The following is a 20,055-nucleotide window of genomic DNA, read 5'->3' as shown; positions in this document are numbered from 1 at the left end:
TAGCCGCTAAGTAGTATTCCCAATTTAAATCCTTATCAAATGGCGTGATAAAATATATTACTAGTAATTTGAATGTATTACTTTATAAATAATATACCCTAATTAAAAACAATATTCTGTTATTTGAATAGGGGATCGGATGACGTGGCGGAACCACAGCGAACGTGATCCCGTACAACGAAAACTTGATAATTCATCGAATCATTTCCGCCATAGCCAAAGCTCGAGCTCAAGCACGGATGCGTCTTAAGACGACTGAGACCTACTGTAAATTACCCGTTCTGCCCTCCTAGTACACATGGCAATTTCACGTTTAGTACTAGGACCTTTCTCGCCTCTTCTACGCTTTTCTCTCACACCAACCAAGCTCACTCCTCAACTACATTCTCGCAGATACCGCTTCTTCTCCATCCGTGCTGCTATGGCGTCTTCACCTGCTCGCAAGGTCTTATCATGTCTGCCGAATTGGAATATCTTCTTCTCATAGAGATTTCCTTTTCTTTGTGTTGTTTCATTTTTGTCAATTTTGTTTCTGTTTGCAATTTTTTATTGTTGGATGTTTAGGTTTTGGTTCCGGTTGCGAACGGCACCGAGCCGCTCGAGGCAGTCATCACCATTGACGTTCTTCGACGTGCTGGAGCTGATGTTACCGTCGCTTCCGTGGAGAATCATCTTCGTGTTGATGCAGCTCATCAGATTAAGATTGTTGCTGATTCTCTCATTTCTGATTGCGAGGACACTGTTTTCGATCTCGTCGCACTTCCTGTATGAATTTCTCTCCTCCTTTTTAATTTGTTGCTGTATGTTGGCTAGGTATTGCGTTTTTAATATTTTGACGTTTGGTTTGGAGAGATGCCGCGCTTTTTTGTTTTCGAGAATTTGTTGATTGAAGGTTGATCGGCGACGAGGGTTTCTGTTTCCTATGGAGTCCGATTTCTTTCATTTCGAATCTCCTAGTAATGATATCTTGACTTGATTTTATCAAAAGTTCTCGGTATGGGGGCACCACTCTCACCATTGCATATAGTAACCAAATCTGGAGTTGAGCAGTTGATTTATGTGGTTTATATCCATCATTTTGGGTCATATTTGATAATAATCGATAGCTGTATTTTGCGTTGCCATATTGATTGTATGACTCATTTGCTTTGAAACTTCAAGCCCAATGGTGCTACCATTATGATGTACTTGGTTTTTCAGAGTCCTATATGCCCCTTTTCATTGGACTAGGTTTCACTGTTTGTTTTATTGAAGCATAATTTCTGCTTTCTCGCTCTCTAGGGAGGTATGCCAGGTGCTACCAATTTTAGAGACTGTGCAGTTTTGGAGAACATAGTGAAGAAGCAAGCTGCAGATGGTCGACTTTATGCTGCAATCTGTGCTTCACCGGCAGTGGTGCTTGGCTCATGGGGTTTGCTGAAGGGGTTGAAAGTAAGCTGGCTGTTATTTTTCTTGAGATTCAAGTCTTGTTTTGATTTATGATGAATTGCTTGCGCAATTTTACTTTTATTCAAAATCTTGTCCTTGAAAGGCCACATGCTATCCATCATTTATGGAGCAACTTGGAACTACTGCAACTGCTGTTGAATCCCGAGTACAGATTGATGGCCAAGTAGTGACAAGTCGTGGGCCTGGTACTACCTTGGAGTTTGCTGTTGCGCTGGTTGAGCAGTTGTATGGGAAAGAGGAGGCTGATGAAGTTTCTGCACCTTTGGTACAGTGTTTTTCTTCTACATTTTTCGTACACTTGGCTGCTCACACACGCGTATATTTATTCTAAATAGATGAGGTAAAAACATACATCTATAATTGCTAGATGAAAATAGGCAGAGCGCAATTGAGCAATTACTGTGATGGAAAAGAGAACAACAGAGATGAGAAGAGTGGGGTTGGTCATTCATGCGAGAGTATTGAATTGAAAAAGTACAAAAAGAATGGAATTTAGAAAAACCCCTAGTGAAAGTAGCTAATTGGCTTGAAGATGGTCCCCTTGCCTGCTTATGTTTTTACGATAATGAGGATTTCTTGAAAGGATTTTACCTATCATCGATGGTTTTGATATGAATGCCTTCATCTGTGGGTGACCTCTATTCAAAGAACAAGGTACATAAATGAAGGAAATTGAATTAAAGAAAATAAGATACTGCTTCTCCCAAAAGAAGGGTACTGGGAACATTTACTACTTTATACTTCTATTTCCTTTTCATCACTTTTAGATATTTGTCAATTGCCAGAGTGACTAATGCTTGTATTTTCTTGTCAAAGATCCTTCTTTGATGCAACGTTTGCTTATCCATATGCACTCTTTTAATGTCTCATCAGTTGTTGCGTTCCAACCATGGTCATGAATATACTATTGCTGAGTATAATCAAGAGAAGTGGACATTTGGTGATGGCCCAAGGGTAAGGTTTATGTCTTCTACTCATTTACAATAGTTGCAACCACTGTAACTTGTTTCTATTATGCATCAAACAATAGTCCCTTCTGCTTTCTGACAGGGAAAAAGTGCTTCAATTATACGAGTTATTTCTTGACATGTTTAGAATATGTTGTCTAAATCTATTTCAATATCCATCAACGTACATCTGTATGTATATCTGATTGGAGGTGTTGGATACTAAGTCTACTGGTCTAGTACAGAGATAGTCATGAAATAGTTTCTGATTAACGTAGCCTCTGGATTTTTTTTTTTCCCTTACGTTTTGAGGTTGAAATGCGTAAGCCTCAACTGAAGCTCCAACACCTCTACAAATTCCTAGTTGTGGTGGCTTTTGGCGGTGGTAGTGCATTATTTAATGAGTTCAACCTTCTTTTCTTTTGTTTATTATTTATTGCACCGTTTTCTTTTCAGTTTTTTTCTTTCTTTTTTGTCTTTTCTGTGATGCCAGACCACTACCTTCGCCTTTTCAATCTACCCTTTTACTACTGTTTGTGGTTTGATTTTTTATTTTTTATTTTTTTTTTAACTTTTTTTTTAAGGAGTACAAGTTTCTTGATTTTGTTAAATATTTTTTTTCTAACTTCTAATTAAAAAGAATCAATGTGTTTTTTTTCAGTATTTTTTTTCTAACTTTTTAAAGTGTTCTCTCTTTCTCTCTCTCTCTTTTTTTTTTATTTAAAATATTTCTCTAGTTTTTTAGATATCATGTTTGGTTCCAATTAAATAAATGATGTATTTTAAACTTTTATATGAATATTGCAATATTTGGAACATAATATTTTATGTTTTTACACTGTTTATTTATTTTTTTCTATTTAAAATGAGGGTTACACCTCATAATGCCTAAGAGTTTACGCCTCACCTCATTTTGTGCCTTAATCCTCTTAAAACATTGTTAGGCAGTTGTAAGGAACACAATTACCTGTGGAATGGATTTATTTGATGATGTCCTTACACCTTTATATTTCCCGAGACCTTTGAAGGAGTTGGAAAGTAACATGCTTTGGCTGGAAATTGAGTAGAAGTCTAGATTTAGAAACCAGATTGATGCGTGAAGAAATTTAAATCTTTTGCACCGCAAAAAATGTTGTATCTACACAAAGTTCAATACCTTTGTTAAGACAAGGATACCAATTACTATTTAGAAACTATAGTGTTCAATAGTTAAAAATAGTTACAATCATGGGGACATTTTCAACGTTCTTGAGGTACTCTCATATATCAAGCTATATGAAGAATTATAAAATTTTTATTTGCTATTAGTTAAATAATTTAATCTAAACAACGTTGGTGTTCATTTTTAATTTTATTCCAGAGATAGTACTATCACCAAACAATTATTCCAACTAAATGGTAGTCTTGTTTTAATTTGAAATTGGAATTACTAAGTGTATAGTGGGTAATATTCATACTTTGCTTTCAGATTCTCGTACCTATAGCTGATGGCACTGAGGAAATGGAGGCTGTTATGATCATTGACATTCTTCGACGAGCAAAAGGGAAAGTGGTGGTGGCTTCTGTTGAGGACAAACTAGAGATTCTTGCTTCTCGAAAAGTTAAACTGGAGGCAGATTTACTTCTCGATGAGGCTGCTGAACAGTCATACGACCTAATAGTTTTGCCTGTGAGTTTGAATTTTTTGGATTGTATGTATTATTGATTAATTTGAACTAAATTTGACCTGCATATTTGCAGGGAGGGCTTGGTGGCGCCGAAGCATTTGCAAAATCTGAAAAACTGATTAATCTACTAAAGAACCAGAGAGAATCAAACAAACCCTATGGAGCAATATGTGCATCCCCAGCTCTGGTCTTAGAACCCCATGGTTTGTTGAAGGTATTAACTTACCATATTTTCTATTACTTTCATCTCCTGATTACGGCCCTATACACTAAGTTATAAATCTCATACAGCATTATTTTCGCTGAACCAGAGTGTATCTCTTGTAACTAATCAGTCATTAGTTTCATGTTACTCCAACAAAGGCGAGCTTTCATATAAATTTTGCGTCTCTTTCATATACATTGTGCATATCTATTAGCAGGCTAAGTAGATTGCATTGTAAGATTTTCATAATGAGAGATTGGGATTCAATCCATGGTGGATACCTATTTAGGATTTTAAACCCTACGTGTTTCTTTAGCAACTAAATATGGTAGTGTTAGTCGGTTATTCGCAAGATTAGTTGAAATTGTCACAAACTAGTCTAGACACTCGTAGATATTCAAAGAAAAAAAAGACACTGAAACAATTTGCAGTATTCCTCATACGATCTTGAACTTTTGTACATTGGACATATTGACAATATTGATTAAAGTTCTCTCGACAACTTCATCTATGATATTGGTTATCTCAAATTTTTTGACTCCCTGAAATCCATAATTCATTCTTGGTCCCTAATTTCTGACCTCGGAAATGAAGCATGCAAGGAGTTGAATATTTCAATGGACTTTTTTCTTGTCCCGTATGATTTCATGCTCATTACCATTTAAGAACTTTAACAAGAACCAGTTTTTACTTTTCATTCATTTATAGTACGGTTTTAATATAAAATGAGCTTGCTACCATTTCAGGATAAAAAAGCCACTGCTTTTCCTGCATTGTGCGACAAACTGTCCGACAAAAGCGAAATCGAAGACAGGGTGGTAGTTGACGGAAACCTGATTACAAGCAGGGGACCTGGAACTACGATGGAGTTTTCTTTGGCAATCGTGGAGAAGCTGTTTTGTAGGGACATAGCAGTCCGGCTGGGAAAAACAATGGTCTTCATCAGTGAATAAATGTCATTCGAGCATTCTCACTGTGAGTGTTTCGTTATCTTAGCTACTATGAATGGAATGACTTGTATGAACTGGAGAGTTGGATACTCATTTGAACGTGTGAATCCACTTCGAAATTTTGTATAGATGTTTGTTGAATAATAAACTGAGTTATATAAACCCTGAAATGCAAGGTCTTAACTTGAGGTTTTCTTTTTTAATCTATGTTTTTGGAATCCATATTGGAGGAATAATTATGGATCGTTAACCCCGGTTGGTGCGACTTAACTCTCATGGGTTCGCCGAATTGTCGACTAGTGTTGTGTAAATAACAAATGACTAGTCTCAGAATTGAGTTCAATTCATGGTAGTTACTTATCTAGAATTTAACACCTTACGAGTTAGGTTGGAGGTTGGACATGAAATATAGTAGAGCTAAATAGTTGTCCCTTTAAAACAGTTGAGATTTGCACAAACTAGTTTAAATACTCACACACACGTATATAAGTCCTTGCACGTGCAGCATCTGAAGCTTGAGTAACACGAGTTTTATTAAATAATATGAACTATTTTTGATAGACGACATCGAGGCGAAAAGACGACATAGCCCTATTTATTAGCTCGTGTTATTTTCAGGCTGATATCAAACCCTCAGAAGAAGTAATTTAGTTTTTTTTTTTATTGTCATTTTTCCTTTAAACTTTATTTTCCTTATAAATGTTTGGATTCTAAGACAGACCTTCGACCATCTACCAAGACGTGGAAGTCTTTTTCTTTCGGTCTCATGCTTCTCTGAAAGCGCAGCACCGACCCTACCACTAAACCCTGAACTCTAAATTCTAATCCCGCTGCCCCTATATTTTCCATTTGAGTAAATAAAGGTTTCAACGATGCCTTCGAAACGTCCAAATGTTGAAAACTCTCGTTTTCATTTGCCGTTAAAAGTTCAGATAGTTTTCGGCATTTAATTACTTTTAAAATTGGTCCATGATATTTAATATTTTTTTAAAAAATGATACTTAATTCCTTTTGAGATTTTATGCTTCAATAATTTTAGTATTGTAATTTTTTTTGTTGCAAGAATATGAATATATATTTTTTTAACGATAAGTCAAATTAATGTATTATTATTATTATTTTTTGTAATTTAGTCTTTTGTAAAAAAGAAAAAAAAAAAGAAAAAAACAGAATTTTCCGTGTAACATTGAAGCCACCATTCTCTTATATTTAAATATGGTGGGCCCACCACTACCCATTTTTAAAAACTTATAGGAAAAATAAATTAATGGATGCAATCATGATAAACTCTTATCAGTATGGCATATGCATGCCATACCTCACATAAAGTCAATAATAATAAATAAATAAATAAAATAAAATAAAAACAAATGGTTAAAGAAAAAATTAATAAAATAAATAAATAAATAAAATAAAAACAAATTGTTAAAGAAAAAATTAATGAATTTATTGTGTGAACTTTTTTTAATATTTTTATTTATGTATCTTTATTTAGCATGCCCGTGAAATTAATTTTGGCATGATTAGAGATGATGGGCTAGCACTCTATTAATAATACGTAAGAATATAAATATTTTTTTAAAAATAAGTAAAATTAATGTATTTTTTTTTATAATGTAGTCTTTTGTAAAAAATGTAATAATAAATAATTTATAATGTAATAAGTAAAATTAATGTATTACCGTCTTAATAATATTTGATTATTGTATTTTAAATTTTATTGTACTTTTAATTGGTCAATTTTGTCATCCTATTGAAAATTTATTTATTATTATTTTTAATATTTATTTATTTTATCTCAATAAATTTTGGAAGCAGGTTTACATTATGATTATCGTAAATTATTTTTGGATTTGAAAATTATTTTATTATTATTTAACGATAAAAAAGAACTTTAAAAAACTAATTACCACGTGGAACTATAAAAACTGGTATTTCAACGAATAATAAATTACAAGCTTGTGAAAGTTGAACGCCAAGTACTTTGTTGGCGAACGCAAGAGCGGCGTAGAGGTAGAATCTTTTATCCCGGTTCTTTCAAATCGACTTTTCATCTCAGGATCGAGGAATTCCACGCGCAAATTCTGAAATGTAAACTCTCTCTCTCTCTTTCATTCCGCGATTCTTGTTGCATTTCACTGAAAACTTGGCGAAAATCTTTATCTGTTTGTTGATTGAATGCAGTTGGACTCTGTTCGTGTTACTGTTTGCTTCTTTTCGCATTTGGCCGGCTGAGAAAACCACGAGTAAACAAGTGTCTGTCGTTATCTTGCTTTCCACTACAGGGGAGGAAGTTTCTTAAAGCTTTCATCAGGTCAGAACTGTCGGAGACTTGTTGTGGTCAAGGTAGGTTGAGTTGCCGAAGTTTACATTTCGCTTGGATCAGAATGGAGTTGGAATTAATGTAGTTCTGAATGATTTTCCAGATCTTGTTCTTTTTTGGCGGTTTTGGTTCGTTGCTAGTCTGAATTCTCAATGTTAGTGTTATTGATTATGTAGCCTAAGCAGCATCAAATTTAGCTTAATTTTGCTAGAAAATTGTTTTAGCTCTAGAGGCTTGTTAAATCCATGCTTACCGAGAAATATCTGGTGCCTGATTTGAGTACTCTAAGCTGAGAGAGCTATTATTTCTCAGTTCATCCTGATGGAATTATAGAAAGCATAGAAGTGTTCATGGCTTATATTCTAGTTCTAATTACTTTGTTAGGATCGACGAGGAACTCATCTTGGCGTTGAGATCATTTCATGGCATCTTCAATTGAATGTTATCATGTATTTTTTAAATTGTTTGCTCGTCCAGTAACACGGTATCTTGAAATTATGATTTATGTCAATCCCCAGATTACAATGCTTTTATTTCGCTTCTCTCTTACTGGGATCTATAAAGATTGTCGTAGTGGCTATAATATAAGGGACAATGTTGTCTTTAACTGTTTATTTATCTTAATTCTTTGCATATATTCTTTCTTGTTAAAGATGCAGACTTTAGATTCAGTAATGGCATTCATTTATTTTGATGTCAAACGGCCATCAGATTCATCTATTGTCCTTCTGTTTATGGGATAATTCGAGAGGAGACTTGAGTGCTTGACAAACTCATACTATGGGTTTATGTCTAAATTTCTTTTTTCCTAATGGCAGAGATTTGATTCGTTGGATCAGAAATTGAACAATACAGAGGGTGTGATGACTTGTTTCTGTTTTTGTTCAAGAAGAAACAGAGATTCGTTGACTTCCCATACAGCAGCTGCAGAAGCAGCAGCAATCGAAGGTATGTTGGTTGAGCTTGAAGTAGCACACGTGATCTTGCAATAATTTATTCACATATGATAGTGATTATATGAGATACTTTGTTGGAACCTTGGAATTATACTTGTACCACAGCATGATGAACATTAGTCATTGTTTAGATGAATAGGTCTACACCGATGAAGGGGTCCAATCCATCAGAAATCAGTGGCTTTCTTCTACATAATATTGAGATTATTCTTTAAATTTTTTGGTGTAAACTTGCTTGAGGTGCAATATAGATCATCCTAATTGGATGCTTAAAATAATATTTCAAATCTTCAATTACTAAGTAAAGAAAGGTCTGTTGATAGAAAAGGGTGTGATCGTCTAAGTCCTAGATTATAAAAAGAAAAAGAGAGAAAGAAGACATATTGTCTTCTTTTAATTCCTCTTTCTCTCTTCCCTTAGGTGGCAATGTTTGTCTAAGATGGTACGAGGGTTCAATTTCTGATTGTTTAGTAGAAGGAACTCTTCTAGGAACATTCTGCAGTGAACTTCCTACCCACATTGATTTTTCTTTTCTCTCCTTCTATAATAAGAGACAATTTCATTAAGGTTTGGTGGTTTGAAATTTACCAAAGGGATATGTCATCCACAGTACTTATAAAAGACCTTCCCAATTTACAATGAGGGAGGTGTGACTACATGAAGCAAAAGTATTAGACAATTTAGATTAAGATATAGCGTAGTAAAAATCATTGTCGAAGAGCTTTGTAAAAATCTTCGTCTTCTCCCTTAGTGCTCTGGTATTATCGTGTAGCACTAATAAATCATCAAAATTATTTACCTTTTCTGAGCACTGAGACTTTTTCTAGACCCATTTGCTATGAATTTTTTAAATGATGTTGTTAAGCTCTATAATAGGTTGATTTGATACAGAGATTTCAAAAATTCCGAACGTTCGCTTGTACTCTTACGAAGAACTTAGAAAAGCAACTGAAAATTTCAGATTTGAAAACAAACTTGGACAGGGAGGCTTTGGATCTGTTTACAAGGTATAGCTGAAGGAGCTTCCTGTTGTATCTTGATGATAACTAATGTCCAAACGTTGTTTCTTCATCCCTCCTAGCACTGAATTCTGTTTTGCAAACTATTTCACTTAAGCAGGGAAGGCTCAGAAATGGAACTCTTGCTGCCATAAAGGTACTATCCATGGACTCAAGCCAAGGAACACGGGAGTTTTTGGCAGAAATCAATGTGATTACGGTTATAAACCATGATAACCTGGTTAAGTTGCATGGTTGTTGTGTGGAAGGGCAGCACCGGATTTTGGTCTATCCTTACCTGGAAAATGGCAGCCTTGATAAGATGCTTTTTGGTGATTATATATCCTGTTCTGTTTTAGTTTCTCAGTTCTGTAGTTTTCCTATAAACAACTTAATCTAATAGACCCTCTTATGATAGGTAGAGGACGAGGAAATACCCAATTCAATTGGCAAACGAGGTGTAAAATATGCATTGGCATTGCACAGGGGCTCACGTTCCTTCATGAGGAAGTTCAGCCCCATGTTGTTCACAGGGACATCAAAGCAAGCAATATCCTGCTTGATAAGGACTTAACTGCAAAAATTTCTGATTTTGGTCTTGCTAGATTACTCCCGTCTCACATGACCCACGTCAGTACATGTATTGCTGGGACAGAGTAAGTTGTGCTTCTGAGAAAACTATAGGGCTAAATCCTCTGAAAATGATATGTACTCACCGTATGTTATCTAATATCTTTTTAAGCTTGCTGATGGCTGTTTCTGTTTGGAGTCCTCATGTATTCTATTCTGTGACTTCTCTCAGTTGCATTAAGTTCTTTTTATGTCTGGATGCTATCTCTCCTGTTTGGATTTTAGACATCCATACGAGATGGTCTGCCATTGACATCTTGTATGTTTGTAGAAGTTCCTACTTTTGGTCATACAAATTTTTCTGCTCTAATTGGAACAAGCAATGATGGTAAAAGGTGATGCTGGCAAATTGTATGTCCTATGCTAACTCGTGATGTTCTTTTAGATGGTCTATATTCTCTTAGGAGTCGGGACTATTGCTCCTTCTTTTTCCTTTTTAATATCCAAATTATTTTTACCCTTACTCTTCCAGCGAGTTCAAATTAGAAGCAATTGTCTTACCTTACGATATTCATATTATTGTTACTCAGCCAGGTATGCAATGTCCTGACGGGCCTCTTGCATATCCAAGAGACCTTCTGGTACCACCGGCCTTAGTCTTTGTGGTTTACTTACTACATGTTCTGCCAAGCGGACTCTTATTCTTGAGTCTTGCAATCTCCCCTTGCAAATTTACCATTTTTACTTTCCTTCATAAACTAACTCTGCTGCTGTATTGTTTATGAAGAGGTTATCTTGCACCTGAATATGCCATCCGGGGGCAAGCGACAAGAAGAACAGATATTTATAGTTTTGGTGTCTTACTCTTGGAGATTGTATGTGGGAGGTACAACATAAACAAACGGTTGCCTGCTGAGGAACCATATCTTCTAGAAATGGTATGCATTAGTTGCTGTTTTAGATGTCAGAAAATAAAAGGTGGGGGATGGGATGTAGTTGGGGTTATTTGTTGACTTTGCAACTGAAATGAAAGACTTCATAACTAGGCATTCCTTGTAATTGATAACAAAATTATTTTATAAACATGTGCACTAAATTAGCTAGGACGAGCATCAAAACCTATAGCCAACTGGACTGTATTGATGTTATACTATGGTTTGTTTAACTTCTAGATTCCTACCATGTTTTTCTAAGATGGACATATTAATGCTTGTCTAACCGCCCTAAGAATCCAAAACTTTGAGTACAGTATTTAGCTATGCTTTTGAGTGCTGCATTATAGTTTCTGACATGTCGTCCAATATTTATTCAACATTTAAGTTAAACATGTTCTTTTTCTGGAATCGGATGTAATATTAAACTAAGACTACATTCAAGACAATAATGAAATTATAACTGAAACATACTACAAAAGCTTTGCATTGCATTTTGAAATGAATTTCTAGAAAGTTCTAAGTTATCATCGACATTGCTATTATGCCATGAGTTCCAGGATCATGCCCATTGTATATTACATAAATTTTAATGTTTTTATCAAGATTGATAGGTGCCCATTCAGTAGTCAGACTTCTGCTTCTAGTTCTCTTTCCTCAGGCCTCAAGGTCTGTGTTTCCTTTTGTTTATTTTTATCGCTTCAGGCTTCTGCTTGTGCATACACGTCACATCAGATTCTTTTACACATGATATACTATGCAATGTGAAGATGTGAGTTGTTAATGAAAACTTGAAAAAGATCGTTAACTTCATATTAAGGTTAAGGAAGAGTAAGTGAAGCTAGTTGGAGATTTGCTCTAATATCACTGTCTTCTGTCTTCCAAATGAATGTAATTCATTTTATATGTGAAATGATTAATGATTTGTAAGTATGCAAGCATGAAATTGATACTTTAAATATTTTCTCTGTATGCACGACTTGATTTGGTTTTCAATTCAAATTCCTTAAGGTGTTTGTTGGAGATCAGGGGAAAATATGAAGCATCCATTTGGATAGGACCTGCATCCTTTTTGTGATAAACTGTGAAGTTTCCTTAATGATTTGGTAATTCTAACAAAGAGATGTAAATGCTACAGGTGTGGAAGCATCATGAGACAGGGCAATTGCTGGAATTGGTAGACATATCATTACATGGAGACTTTGAGGCTGAAGAGGCTTGCAGATATTTAAAAGTTGGTCTTCTTTGCACTCAAGATATGCCAACGCTCCGGCCATCTATGTCAACCGTCGTCAAGATGCTAACGGGTGACATTGATATAACTGATCAAACAATATCTAGACCTGGAATGCTTTCAGAGTTCATGCTTCGAAAAGATGTACTAGGCAAGAAAGCCGAGCCCAATTCGAAGCTTACATCGACGACTGAAGACTCGGGAAAGCAAAGTGAATCAACTTCATCGTCAGGGTTCATGGACACCTCGTACGGTACCATAACCTTCACTTCGATATTTGATCGTAGTAACTGAGTTGGAAATTATTTTTTTGGTGATGAGCCTTCTAACTAAAAGGAGGCACATATATATGTTTGTTCTATCATGAGTATACATCTATTCTGCTTCAATACTTTTTCCACCCTGTTTGTAACTGTGCAGTCCTGTTGTAGGAGTTCTTAGTCATGAAATTTCATGGAGAAAATACATTGTTGCTACATTTCTTGTTCAAGAATATTCGTATCGCACGGCATGTCGTTGGGTACTCGAGGTGTATATTGACAATTCTTTGAATCTTTGATCCTGTTGGCATGGAAGGAAATTCATACCTTCTCGTGTTTTCATGTTATTATCATGTTGATAGATTTGCATACAATAGATTTGCAAAAACAACTAAAGTTTTACCAAAAAACAGAAACAATATTTATTTTTCAAGTGGTATGGAAAAATGAGGAATTTGTTATTATTGGGTTAAATTCTATTTTAGTTTTTACCAAAATTATTTAACAAAATATCCAACATTATTTGGAAATTAAACTCACAATTTAGGCGATTTTAAACCAATTTATAATATTATATTTTATTAAATATTTTAGTATTAAAAAGTATTAATATGAAATGCTAAAATAATTTACCAACTTTTGCAAGGCTAATCAATTTTTTCCTTCAAAGGCTTTTATTTTTATTTTATTTAAGGATTATATATATATATAATTTCAATAATATAGTGTTATAAGCTTTCCTTTTAAAAGAGGACTAAGCCCCAGATAAACCCTTGTCTTTGTCTCAAGCCCTCTCCAATGGCGACTCGGCTCTTGTACCGCTCGCTACCTAAAACCCTGATTTCGGCTTCCATATTGTCTCGTTCATTTCTCACTGCCACTGGAACGGCCTTATCCGCCTCTTCACACTCCTCTGCCTTTCTTCTCCGTCGCCTTCGTCCCCTCGCTGCTATAGTTGTCGCTGATTTCCGCGGCCTCTCTCCAGCGGCGAGCGCGAGCGCGAGGGAGTTCGCCACCAGTACCACTTCATCCTCTCTCAAAGATCCGAATCCGAACTGGTCTAATCGCCCACCCAAGGAGACCATATTACTTGATGGCTGTGATTTTGAGCACTGGCTCATTGTTATGGAGAAGCCAGAGGGCGATCCCACGAGGGATGAAATTATCGATAGCTATATCAAAACACTTGCCATGGTTGTCGGAAGGTCAAGTTTCGTTTTGATCGATTGTATTGAATCTGTTGGGTTACCCCGATGATTGCATTTAATTTTGTTTCTCTTGGCATTTTAGTGATTAGACTTGTATGTTTAGAACAAAGTGGTAAATTCTTTCGTTTGTCTTCTACAGCAACATTTCAAGATCGGACTCATCTGAAAGAAATATTTAACGTTTCGCTATTTGGTGTTTCTTATTGATACAGTGAGGAAGAAGCTAGGATGAAGATATACTCTGTTTCAACAAGGTGCTACTATGCATTTGGGTGCCTTGTTTCTGAAGAACTTTCTTACAAGATTAAAGGTATTATACCTTTGTTTGTGCCTTGTTTTCTTTTGTTTCCTTGTGTTTGTTATTTCTTTCTTTTGTGTTGATTGTACTAAGTTTGTGCCTTTTCCTTCTCAGAGCTGCCTAAGGTTCGTTGGGTCCTTCCTGATTCATACTTGGATGTTAAGAATAAAGATTATGGAGGTAATTCCTTTTCGTATTAAGTTGAGAAAATTAGCATTTGACTTATTTCAGTGTCTAATGGTTATTGAAAGAGGTGACGGGAGATCCCACATTGGTTGAGGGGATTATAGAAGTGGTGTGAGATCCCACATCGGTTGGGAGGGGAACTGTTTATAAGGGTATGGAAACCTGTTTTAAATACTTTGAGGGAAAGCTCAAAGAGGACTACATCTACTAGCGGTGAGTTTGGTCGGTTACAAATGGTATCAAAGCTAGATATCAAGTGATGTGTTAGTGAGAACGCTGAGCCCCAAAGGGTGGTAGACATTGGGCGGTGTCCAACGAGGATGCTCGGCCCCAAAGGGGGGTGGATTGTGAGATCCCACATTAATTGGAGAAAAGGGAACAAGTGCCAGTGAGGATGTTGGGTCTCAAAGGAGGTCGAAGGGGGAGTATTGTGAGATCCCACGGAACAAAGTAATTTTTATAAGGGTGTGCAAACCTCTATCTCTAGCTGACGCGTTTAAAAACTTTGAGTGAAAGTTTAAAAGGAAAAGTTCAGGATAATATCTGCTAGCGGTGTTGAGGAAAAGTTCAAAAGGAGAAGCCCAAAGACCACAATATCTACTCGTGGTTGGTTTAACGTTGGTTTAGGGTTAGGATCATGTTTCATCCAGGTAAGAACTGTGCATGAGATTAGAATGCACTCCTGGACTGTTAGCAAAAGGAGAGTTTGAATGGAAACACTAATCCTAATGTGTTTATTCGGTACAACACCAGACGAACAAAATTGGAAAGCTCTTATTTCTTGCGAATTCATAAAGCTAAAACTATTATCTGATGTGATTCATTCTTCTTCTTTTGGCAGGGGAGCCTTTTATAAATGGTCAGGCTGTTCCATATGACCCGAAGTACCATGAGGAATGGGTAAGAAACAATGCTAGAGCAAATGAAAGGAATAGGCGTAATTCAGACGGCTCAAGAAATTTCAATAGGAGGGAACATACCCGGAACAGAGAATTCCCAAATGCTTCACCTACTTCAGGAACAGCTCCAAGTAATATGCCACCTCGCAATCATGATGGAATGCCCCAAGGCAACTATAGCCGACCACCGCCGCCACCACCCAACACCTTTAGCCGGCCGCCGCCACCACCACCACCACCAAGCAACTTTAGCGGACCACCACCGCCACGGCCCAACAACTTTAGTGGACCACCACCACCACCGAATAACTTTAGCAGACCACCTCCACCACCACAGAACAACTTTAGCGGACCACCACCACCACCACCACCGCCGAACAACTTTAGCGTACCACCACCGCACAACTATGCACCACCACCACCATACAACTCTGGAGAGCCACAGCCAAACAACCATTGGGGAGCACCACCGTCCAACTACTATGGTGGAGCTTCAAACACGGGTGGGCCACCTGCTCAAAACAGCTATAGAGAGATGCAGCCTAATGCTGGTGGGTGGTCTAGGAATGTGCATAACAATCAACGAGAATAGTCATCAACTGTTCAGGAAAGTCTCAAAGTAGCGGAATTCTTTGGTTTTTTAAGATTTACTTGTTGCTTGGTTCAAACCTGAAATCCTTCTGGCCACTGAGTATTTGTTCAGGTACTACTGCGGCAAACCATGAGTTTAGTTTTTCTTTGTGGGTAGTATAGTTTCAAAGATGCATGAGATGATGTAATAACATTCACAATGTCATCTATGTTTTTGGGCAATCTCATTTGGCCACATTTTCTTGCAACAATGCCCCCCTCAACTCTCCTGTATTGTGGCTCACTTACTGGTATGGCAATGGCAATAGTTCTCTAAACTTTTCTAGTTGAATCACAATTCGAATTATTTTTCCACCTTAACTTTGAGATAGTTTATCAATTCCTAAAGAAGAAAATTAGAGGAAAAATTTGAATTCAGAATTGTATCAAGGAACTTAGTATCTTTACATACCCGCACACAATTATGAAGCAGGCAGAGCAAAAGGCAAGCCATCTATCTGCTGCCATGGACGTGGAGCTCTTGCTCGATCGCTTATCAAAATCCATCCTGCAAAGTAAAACTTTTCAACTTCTTCTCACTACCTTTCTTCAAGTCGTCAAAAGCTCGTGAGCTGTAGCAGTTTCCCAAGCCTTTTACTCGTGTCGAATTGAACAAGATTCTGTGACTCCAATGGATATAAATGTGCAGGAGTCAAGACAAGGATTACAGAAGTTTTGTGTGCGTGCGCGCGCGCGTGGGGTGTGAGTTTTGCAGAATTACTGGAAGTGATCTTATCACGTTGAACAAAACAAAAGAAACCTTTTGATCTCCCGGTGGAAAAGTGACATTGAAAGTGAAGAAAATTTTCTTCCTTTCAAGAAGAATCACTAACAAATAAGAACATAAGCTATTGATAAAAATGAAAATCACCTTGGATGGGAGGAAAAGTCACCTTAAGACACCAGAAAATTGTCTTCTTGCAAGCAGTGAAGGTCAGTCAAAAGTTATCTTTACGCTCCCCTGGTGCATCCGTACGACAAAGTAGAAGCTACAAGAATTTTGCAAGCTATAGATTCTGCTTTTCTGTTCTTGGCAAATTGAATTTGATCTGCCAGCGACACTTCTTCCCTCAGTTTACCCTTCTTTATAAGATCTAGATCCATTTTTTCCCAGGTTGTGCCTCGGGGCACCACTGATGCAACGCTTCCTTGAGCAGCAACTACACTGTTTATTGCAATCTTTTTGCGAATCTAATCAAAAGGTAAGTGAAAGAGGATAACCTTAATAGAAGACATGAAAACATAATAAGAACATCATTATCATAGGGCTGACAGATTAAAATGAAGGCTGGCCTAGAAATTTACATCTCCAAATAGCTATGGTAGGTTGGCCTTTGTTATAGATCAGTTCCATTGCATGCTATCATTTTGATCCATTTAGTGGATCAGTCAAACTATTAAGTAAATCTACGGGACCTCCCTGATCTTTACCTTCTTCAATCTTTGCTTAAGTCCCGATCTTTCAATTGCAGTTAGCTCCTTCATCGTTCTCTGGATGTCTTCTCCCTCTTTCATCTTTCTTTTTCCTCCTTTTCTTCTTCTAGAACACATTTTCCTTTTCTTTATTTTGGCACCCCTTCCTTGGATTTTTCTCTTTTTCGCATTCTCTGCTCTCATCAGCTTTAATTTTTCCTTCTCTTCAACCATTTTAAGCTTTTGATGAAGCATTTCTTGTATTATCTTGTCATGGCTGTCCCAGTCATGTTCTTGTTCTCCCTTCCCTCCTTTCTTCGCAGCAACAGCTATGCTTTCCTTCCAAGACTGGAAGAACGCCTCGTTTAATCTCTTCTTCAATAATCTCTTTCCCCATACACGTCTGAGTGAGGAGCTAATTTTAGTTTTGACCTGATCACTGCAAATAGAATAAAGCACGACTGTATCTTATAGCATGTTTATGCCTAATAAACAGACGAGATTTGCCTCGTCAAGCTGAACAATTCCACTTGATAACGAGGAAATTCCCTCAAAATAATAAGTTTTCCTGACAAAGAACTGAAATAGACAGTAAAATTCTGAGGAATGTTGAACATAAGCGAGATTCTTAATTCCACATGGTCAAGTGCTAAATGTTGAAATTTGGGAGCCAATGGCATCAATTCTAGGACTATAAGAGTCGAGCATTTTCGCCCACAGCCTGTTCATGATTTCAGTGCCAGATCCAAAATCAGGATTTTTCTATTTTCCCCCTTTTATAAGAGATCTTGAAAGTAGATTGTAAGGTTTACAATTCATTCTTACATAAAACTTCATATTAACTCTATAAAGTGACAATGCTACAAGAGATCTTTGCTTTTCACTAAAATATCCAACAAAATCCGAAAGCATCTGATGTTAAATCTTCTGTTATTCAAGTTCATTTCGGCATTCAGAAATAAAAGAGTGAAGGGTTAAGAGTGAAACCTATGAGTGGGGCGGGGATATTCGGACATCTTCCTCCTCACCTGAAATATTAAAGAAAAATGAAAAAGTTGAAATTACAGAATATGACTGGTGAATCAGCCTGAAATGTGAACCTCACCTTGGGGTTTTTCAAGGCTTCAATTGTTCTCTGCTTGATTCGCTTACGAGTTTCTGCAGATAAATTATATGTTAAAATCCCAAACTCCACCAAGTATAACCTTAGCCACTTAAAATTCACCACTGCTAGAGAACCTACTAAATGTTCTTACCCAAGCTGTGTTTCTTGCCCTTGTTCCATGGTACTTTGCCCTTATTTGCCACTCCTATTTTTCTTCGTCTTTGCCACTCCTTGTCATTTTCAGTTTCATGATTTTCTGGGCAATCGTCGTCGCCGATATTTCTGCTTGAAACCTGCTTCTCAAAGGAAACTGAGGAACATTTAGGCTTGTAGCACTCACCAGAGTTGGAAATTCTACCCTCAGCAACAATGAACAGCAAGGACTGGGAAGAATTTGTTCTGTTGAAGACATTGAAAGGAGAAGATAATGAATCATTCCTGCATATAGATATCTGCTGATTCATTGGCATCACATTTGATGGATGATTGACGTTGGCAACTGGGTAATAGAAAGTCTTCCAGATAGCAGAATTTGGAGCAAGATTAACAGATAATGTTGCACCTAATAATTTCCTGTTATACATTCAGAAATGCAATAAGATAAGTATGTCTTATAAAAGAAAGTTGTAACATCTATGTTTTTCCTTTCAACTCTCAAAAGAAGAACAGCATTCAAATTTTAGATTCATAAACCTTCACTTCTTTCAGACTAATTAATATTAACGTATGTAGTAGTCTATGAAAAATAATGAATAAAAGATTAAACAACACTCTTCTCAATTGTAGTTTCAATTCGATCCTAGTACTTAAAGTACATTAGTATCAACCAAAGAAGATAAATAAGGTTCTAAAATGCAGGAGAGTCTATTGATTCACATTGCCCTTCAACTTCACCCAGCCTTCACAATACTGACAAATGCACGCAAAATAATTTTAAAAAACAGAAGGAATATGACCACTTCCTTGCAATCTAATTCAGAGATGTTAATCTGGCAGAGACTTACAGATCCATAAGGGGAAACAGAGAAACGATACAAAATTTCGCTAAACCTACACAAAGAAATTTCCAGCGAGCTTGAAAATGTAAGAGAATGGAGAAGAATTTACATGTGAATGTATGGAATTCGAGTGAAATGGTAACCCATAAGGTGGAGACAGATGAAGAAACCGGCGACGGAGAGTCAGTGTCCGAGAGGGATTCGCAGAAGACGAACCCGAAGGACCCAACAGCCCAATGCCCATAAAATGCAAAATTCAATTACGCTAATGGCACTGAAACCACTGTGGTTGGCGGTAGAATTTATATAAACCATTGCTTGCTTCAGACCAAATGCCCGCCGCTCTTTTTCCCAATAAATTTTTAAAAACTCAAATTTATAATTTTTTTTTCAAGGCCTTTCTTAATCTAGAGTTTATAAATTATATTTATTTTGGCGAGTGAAAAAAAGCTTGATTGGGCTTTCATAGAAGCCCATAAGCCCAGAAAAGTTCCGACACCGACATTGGCCATGGGCCCAGCCCAATTAAACCATGATAGAATCGACGGCCCAAAATATAGAATTGATAAAAAATTAAATGAAAAAGGGCTTTATTGGGCTTTCATAAAAGCCCACGAGCCCAGAAAACTCTGACCGACATTGCCCATGGGCCCAGCCCAATTAAACCGTTATAGAATCGACGGCCGAAAATATAGCATTTATAAAAAAATTAAATGAAAATGCTTGATTGGGCTTTCTAGAAGCCCACGAGCCCAGAAAAGTTCCGACACCGACATTGACCAGTGGGCCCAGCCCAATTAAACCATTATAGAATCGACGGCCCAAAA

The 20,055-nt window shown here is 36.8% G+C and overlaps 4 protein-coding genes across 12 annotated transcripts; 3 read left to right on the top strand and 1 right to left on the bottom strand.

Annotated features, from left to right (window-relative positions):
* The first annotated feature begins 211 nt into the window (after window positions 1-211).
* On the top strand, window positions 212-5,421 carry DJ1B (Class I glutamine amidotransferase-like superfamily protein). Its single transcript, XM_023698981.2, has 8 exons — window positions 212-445; window positions 565-765; window positions 1,282-1,431; window positions 1,532-1,714; window positions 2,323-2,403; window positions 3,865-4,065; window positions 4,137-4,277; window positions 5,015-5,421. The coding sequence occupies exons 1-8, from the start codon at window positions 299-301 to the stop codon at window positions 5,219-5,221; spliced, it is 1,311 nt and encodes a 436-aa protein (XP_023554749.2). The 5' UTR covers window positions 212-298; the 3' UTR covers window positions 5,222-5,421.
* Window positions 5,422-7,177: 1,756 nt separating this feature from the next.
* On the top strand, window positions 7,178-12,817 carry LOC111811925 (cold-responsive protein kinase 1). 5 transcript variants are annotated; one of them, XM_087118554.1, is made up of 9 exons: window positions 7,178-7,309; window positions 7,403-7,564; window positions 8,360-8,489; window positions 9,389-9,504; window positions 9,617-9,827; window positions 9,914-10,151; window positions 10,853-11,003; window positions 11,604-11,666; window positions 12,136-12,817. In XM_087118554.1, the coding sequence occupies exons 3-9, from the start codon at window positions 8,405-8,407 to the stop codon at window positions 12,523-12,525; spliced, it is 1,254 nt and encodes a 417-aa protein (XP_086974680.1). In that variant the 5' UTR covers window positions 7,178-7,309; window positions 7,403-7,564; window positions 8,360-8,404; the 3' UTR covers window positions 12,526-12,817. The 5 variants fall into 5 exon arrangements, with proteins under 5 accessions (XP_086974680.1, XP_023554762.1, XP_086974681.1 ...); XM_023698994.2 differs by lacking the exon at window positions 11,604-11,666; XM_087118555.1 differs by lacking the exons at window positions 7,178-7,309; window positions 7,403-7,564 and adding an exon at window positions 7,569-7,695.
* A 417-nt stretch (window positions 12,818-13,234) lies between these two features.
* LOC111779120 (uncharacterized) lies at window positions 13,235-16,004 on the top strand. Its single transcript, XM_023659198.2, has 4 exons — window positions 13,235-13,696; window positions 13,912-14,009; window positions 14,112-14,177; window positions 15,025-16,004. Exons 1-4 carry the CDS (start codon window positions 13,290-13,292, stop codon window positions 15,672-15,674), a joined length of 1,221 nt encoding a protein of 406 aa, XP_023514966.2. The 5' UTR covers window positions 13,235-13,289; the 3' UTR covers window positions 15,675-16,004.
* Window positions 16,005-16,047: 43 nt separating this feature from the next.
* LOC111779131 (histone-lysine N-methyltransferase, H3 lysine-79 specific-like protein) lies at window positions 16,048-19,560 on the bottom strand. Of its 5 annotated transcripts, none has more exons than XM_087117341.1 (7): window positions 19,338-19,560; window positions 18,382-18,803; window positions 18,231-18,283; window positions 18,113-18,153; window positions 17,144-17,564; window positions 16,584-16,903; window positions 16,048-16,332 (listed from the first exon to the last, which is right to left on the bottom strand). In XM_087117341.1, exons 1-6 carry the CDS (start codon window positions 19,373-19,375, stop codon window positions 16,664-16,666), a joined length of 1,215 nt encoding a protein of 404 aa, XP_086973467.1. In that variant the 5' UTR covers window positions 19,376-19,560; the 3' UTR covers window positions 16,048-16,332; window positions 16,584-16,663. The 5 variants fall into 5 exon arrangements, with proteins under 5 accessions (XP_086973467.1, XP_086973461.1, XP_086973459.1 ...); XM_087117335.1 differs by having other exon boundaries at window positions 16,048-16,220; window positions 19,338-19,390; XM_087117333.1 differs by having other exon boundaries at window positions 16,048-16,338; window positions 16,606-16,903; window positions 19,338-19,390.
* Between the last annotated feature and the right edge of the window lie 495 nt (window positions 19,561-20,055).

The sequence above is a fragment of the Cucurbita pepo genome, chromosome 1 (assembly GCF_057944985.1).
Source record: "Cucurbita pepo subsp. pepo isolate OVF chromosome 1, ASM5794498v1, whole genome shotgun sequence".
NCBI classification, from domain to species: domain Eukaryota; kingdom Viridiplantae; phylum Streptophyta; class Magnoliopsida; order Cucurbitales; family Cucurbitaceae; genus Cucurbita; species Cucurbita pepo.
Note: the sequence above shows the minus strand (reverse complement) of the source record. Positions and strands in the feature narration are given on the sequence as shown.

Bases quoted from the DNA above. Each gene is read 5' to 3' on its own strand.
- LOC111811925 (XM_087118554.1), top strand. From the start codon at position 8,405: ATGACTTGTTTCTGTTTTTGTTCAAGAAGAAACAGAGATTCGTTGACT. The intron at 8,490-9,388 runs GTATGTTGGTTG...GATTTGATACAG, and splicing joins AGAAGCAGCAGCAATCGAAG to AGATTTCAAAAATTCCGAAC. The intron at 10,152-10,852 runs GTAAGTTGTGCT...TTGTTTATGAAG, and splicing joins ACATGTATTGCTGGGACAGA to AGGTTATCTTGCACCTGAAT.
- LOC111779131 (XM_087117341.1), bottom strand. From the start codon at position 19,375: ATGGGTTACCATTTCACTCGAATTCCATACATTCACAT. The intron at 18,154-18,230 runs GTGAGGTTCACA...TTAATATTTCAG, and splicing joins AAGCCTTGAAAAACCCCAAG to GTGAGGAGGAAGATGTCCGA. The intron at 16,904-17,143 runs GTAAAGATCAGG...CCTTTTGATTAG, and splicing joins TTAAGCAAAGATTGAAGAAG to ATTCGCAAAAAGATTGCAAT.
- DJ1B (XM_023698981.2), top strand. From the start codon at position 299: ATGGCAATTTCACGTTTAGTACTAGGACCTTTCTCGCCTCTTCTACGC. The intron at 446-564 runs GTCTTATCATGT...TTGGATGTTTAG, and splicing joins CGTCTTCACCTGCTCGCAAG to GTTTTGGTTCCGGTTGCGAA. The intron at 766-1,281 runs GTATGAATTTCT...CTCGCTCTCTAG, and splicing joins TCGATCTCGTCGCACTTCCT to GGAGGTATGCCAGGTGCTAC.
- LOC111779120 (XM_023659198.2), top strand. From the start codon at position 13,290: ATGGCGACTCGGCTCTTGTACCGCTCGCTACCTAAAACCCTGATTTCG. The intron at 13,697-13,911 runs GTCAAGTTTCGT...TTATTGATACAG, and splicing joins CTTGCCATGGTTGTCGGAAG to TGAGGAAGAAGCTAGGATGA. The intron at 14,010-14,111 runs GTATTATACCTT...TTTCCTTCTCAG, and splicing joins ACTTTCTTACAAGATTAAAG to AGCTGCCTAAGGTTCGTTGG.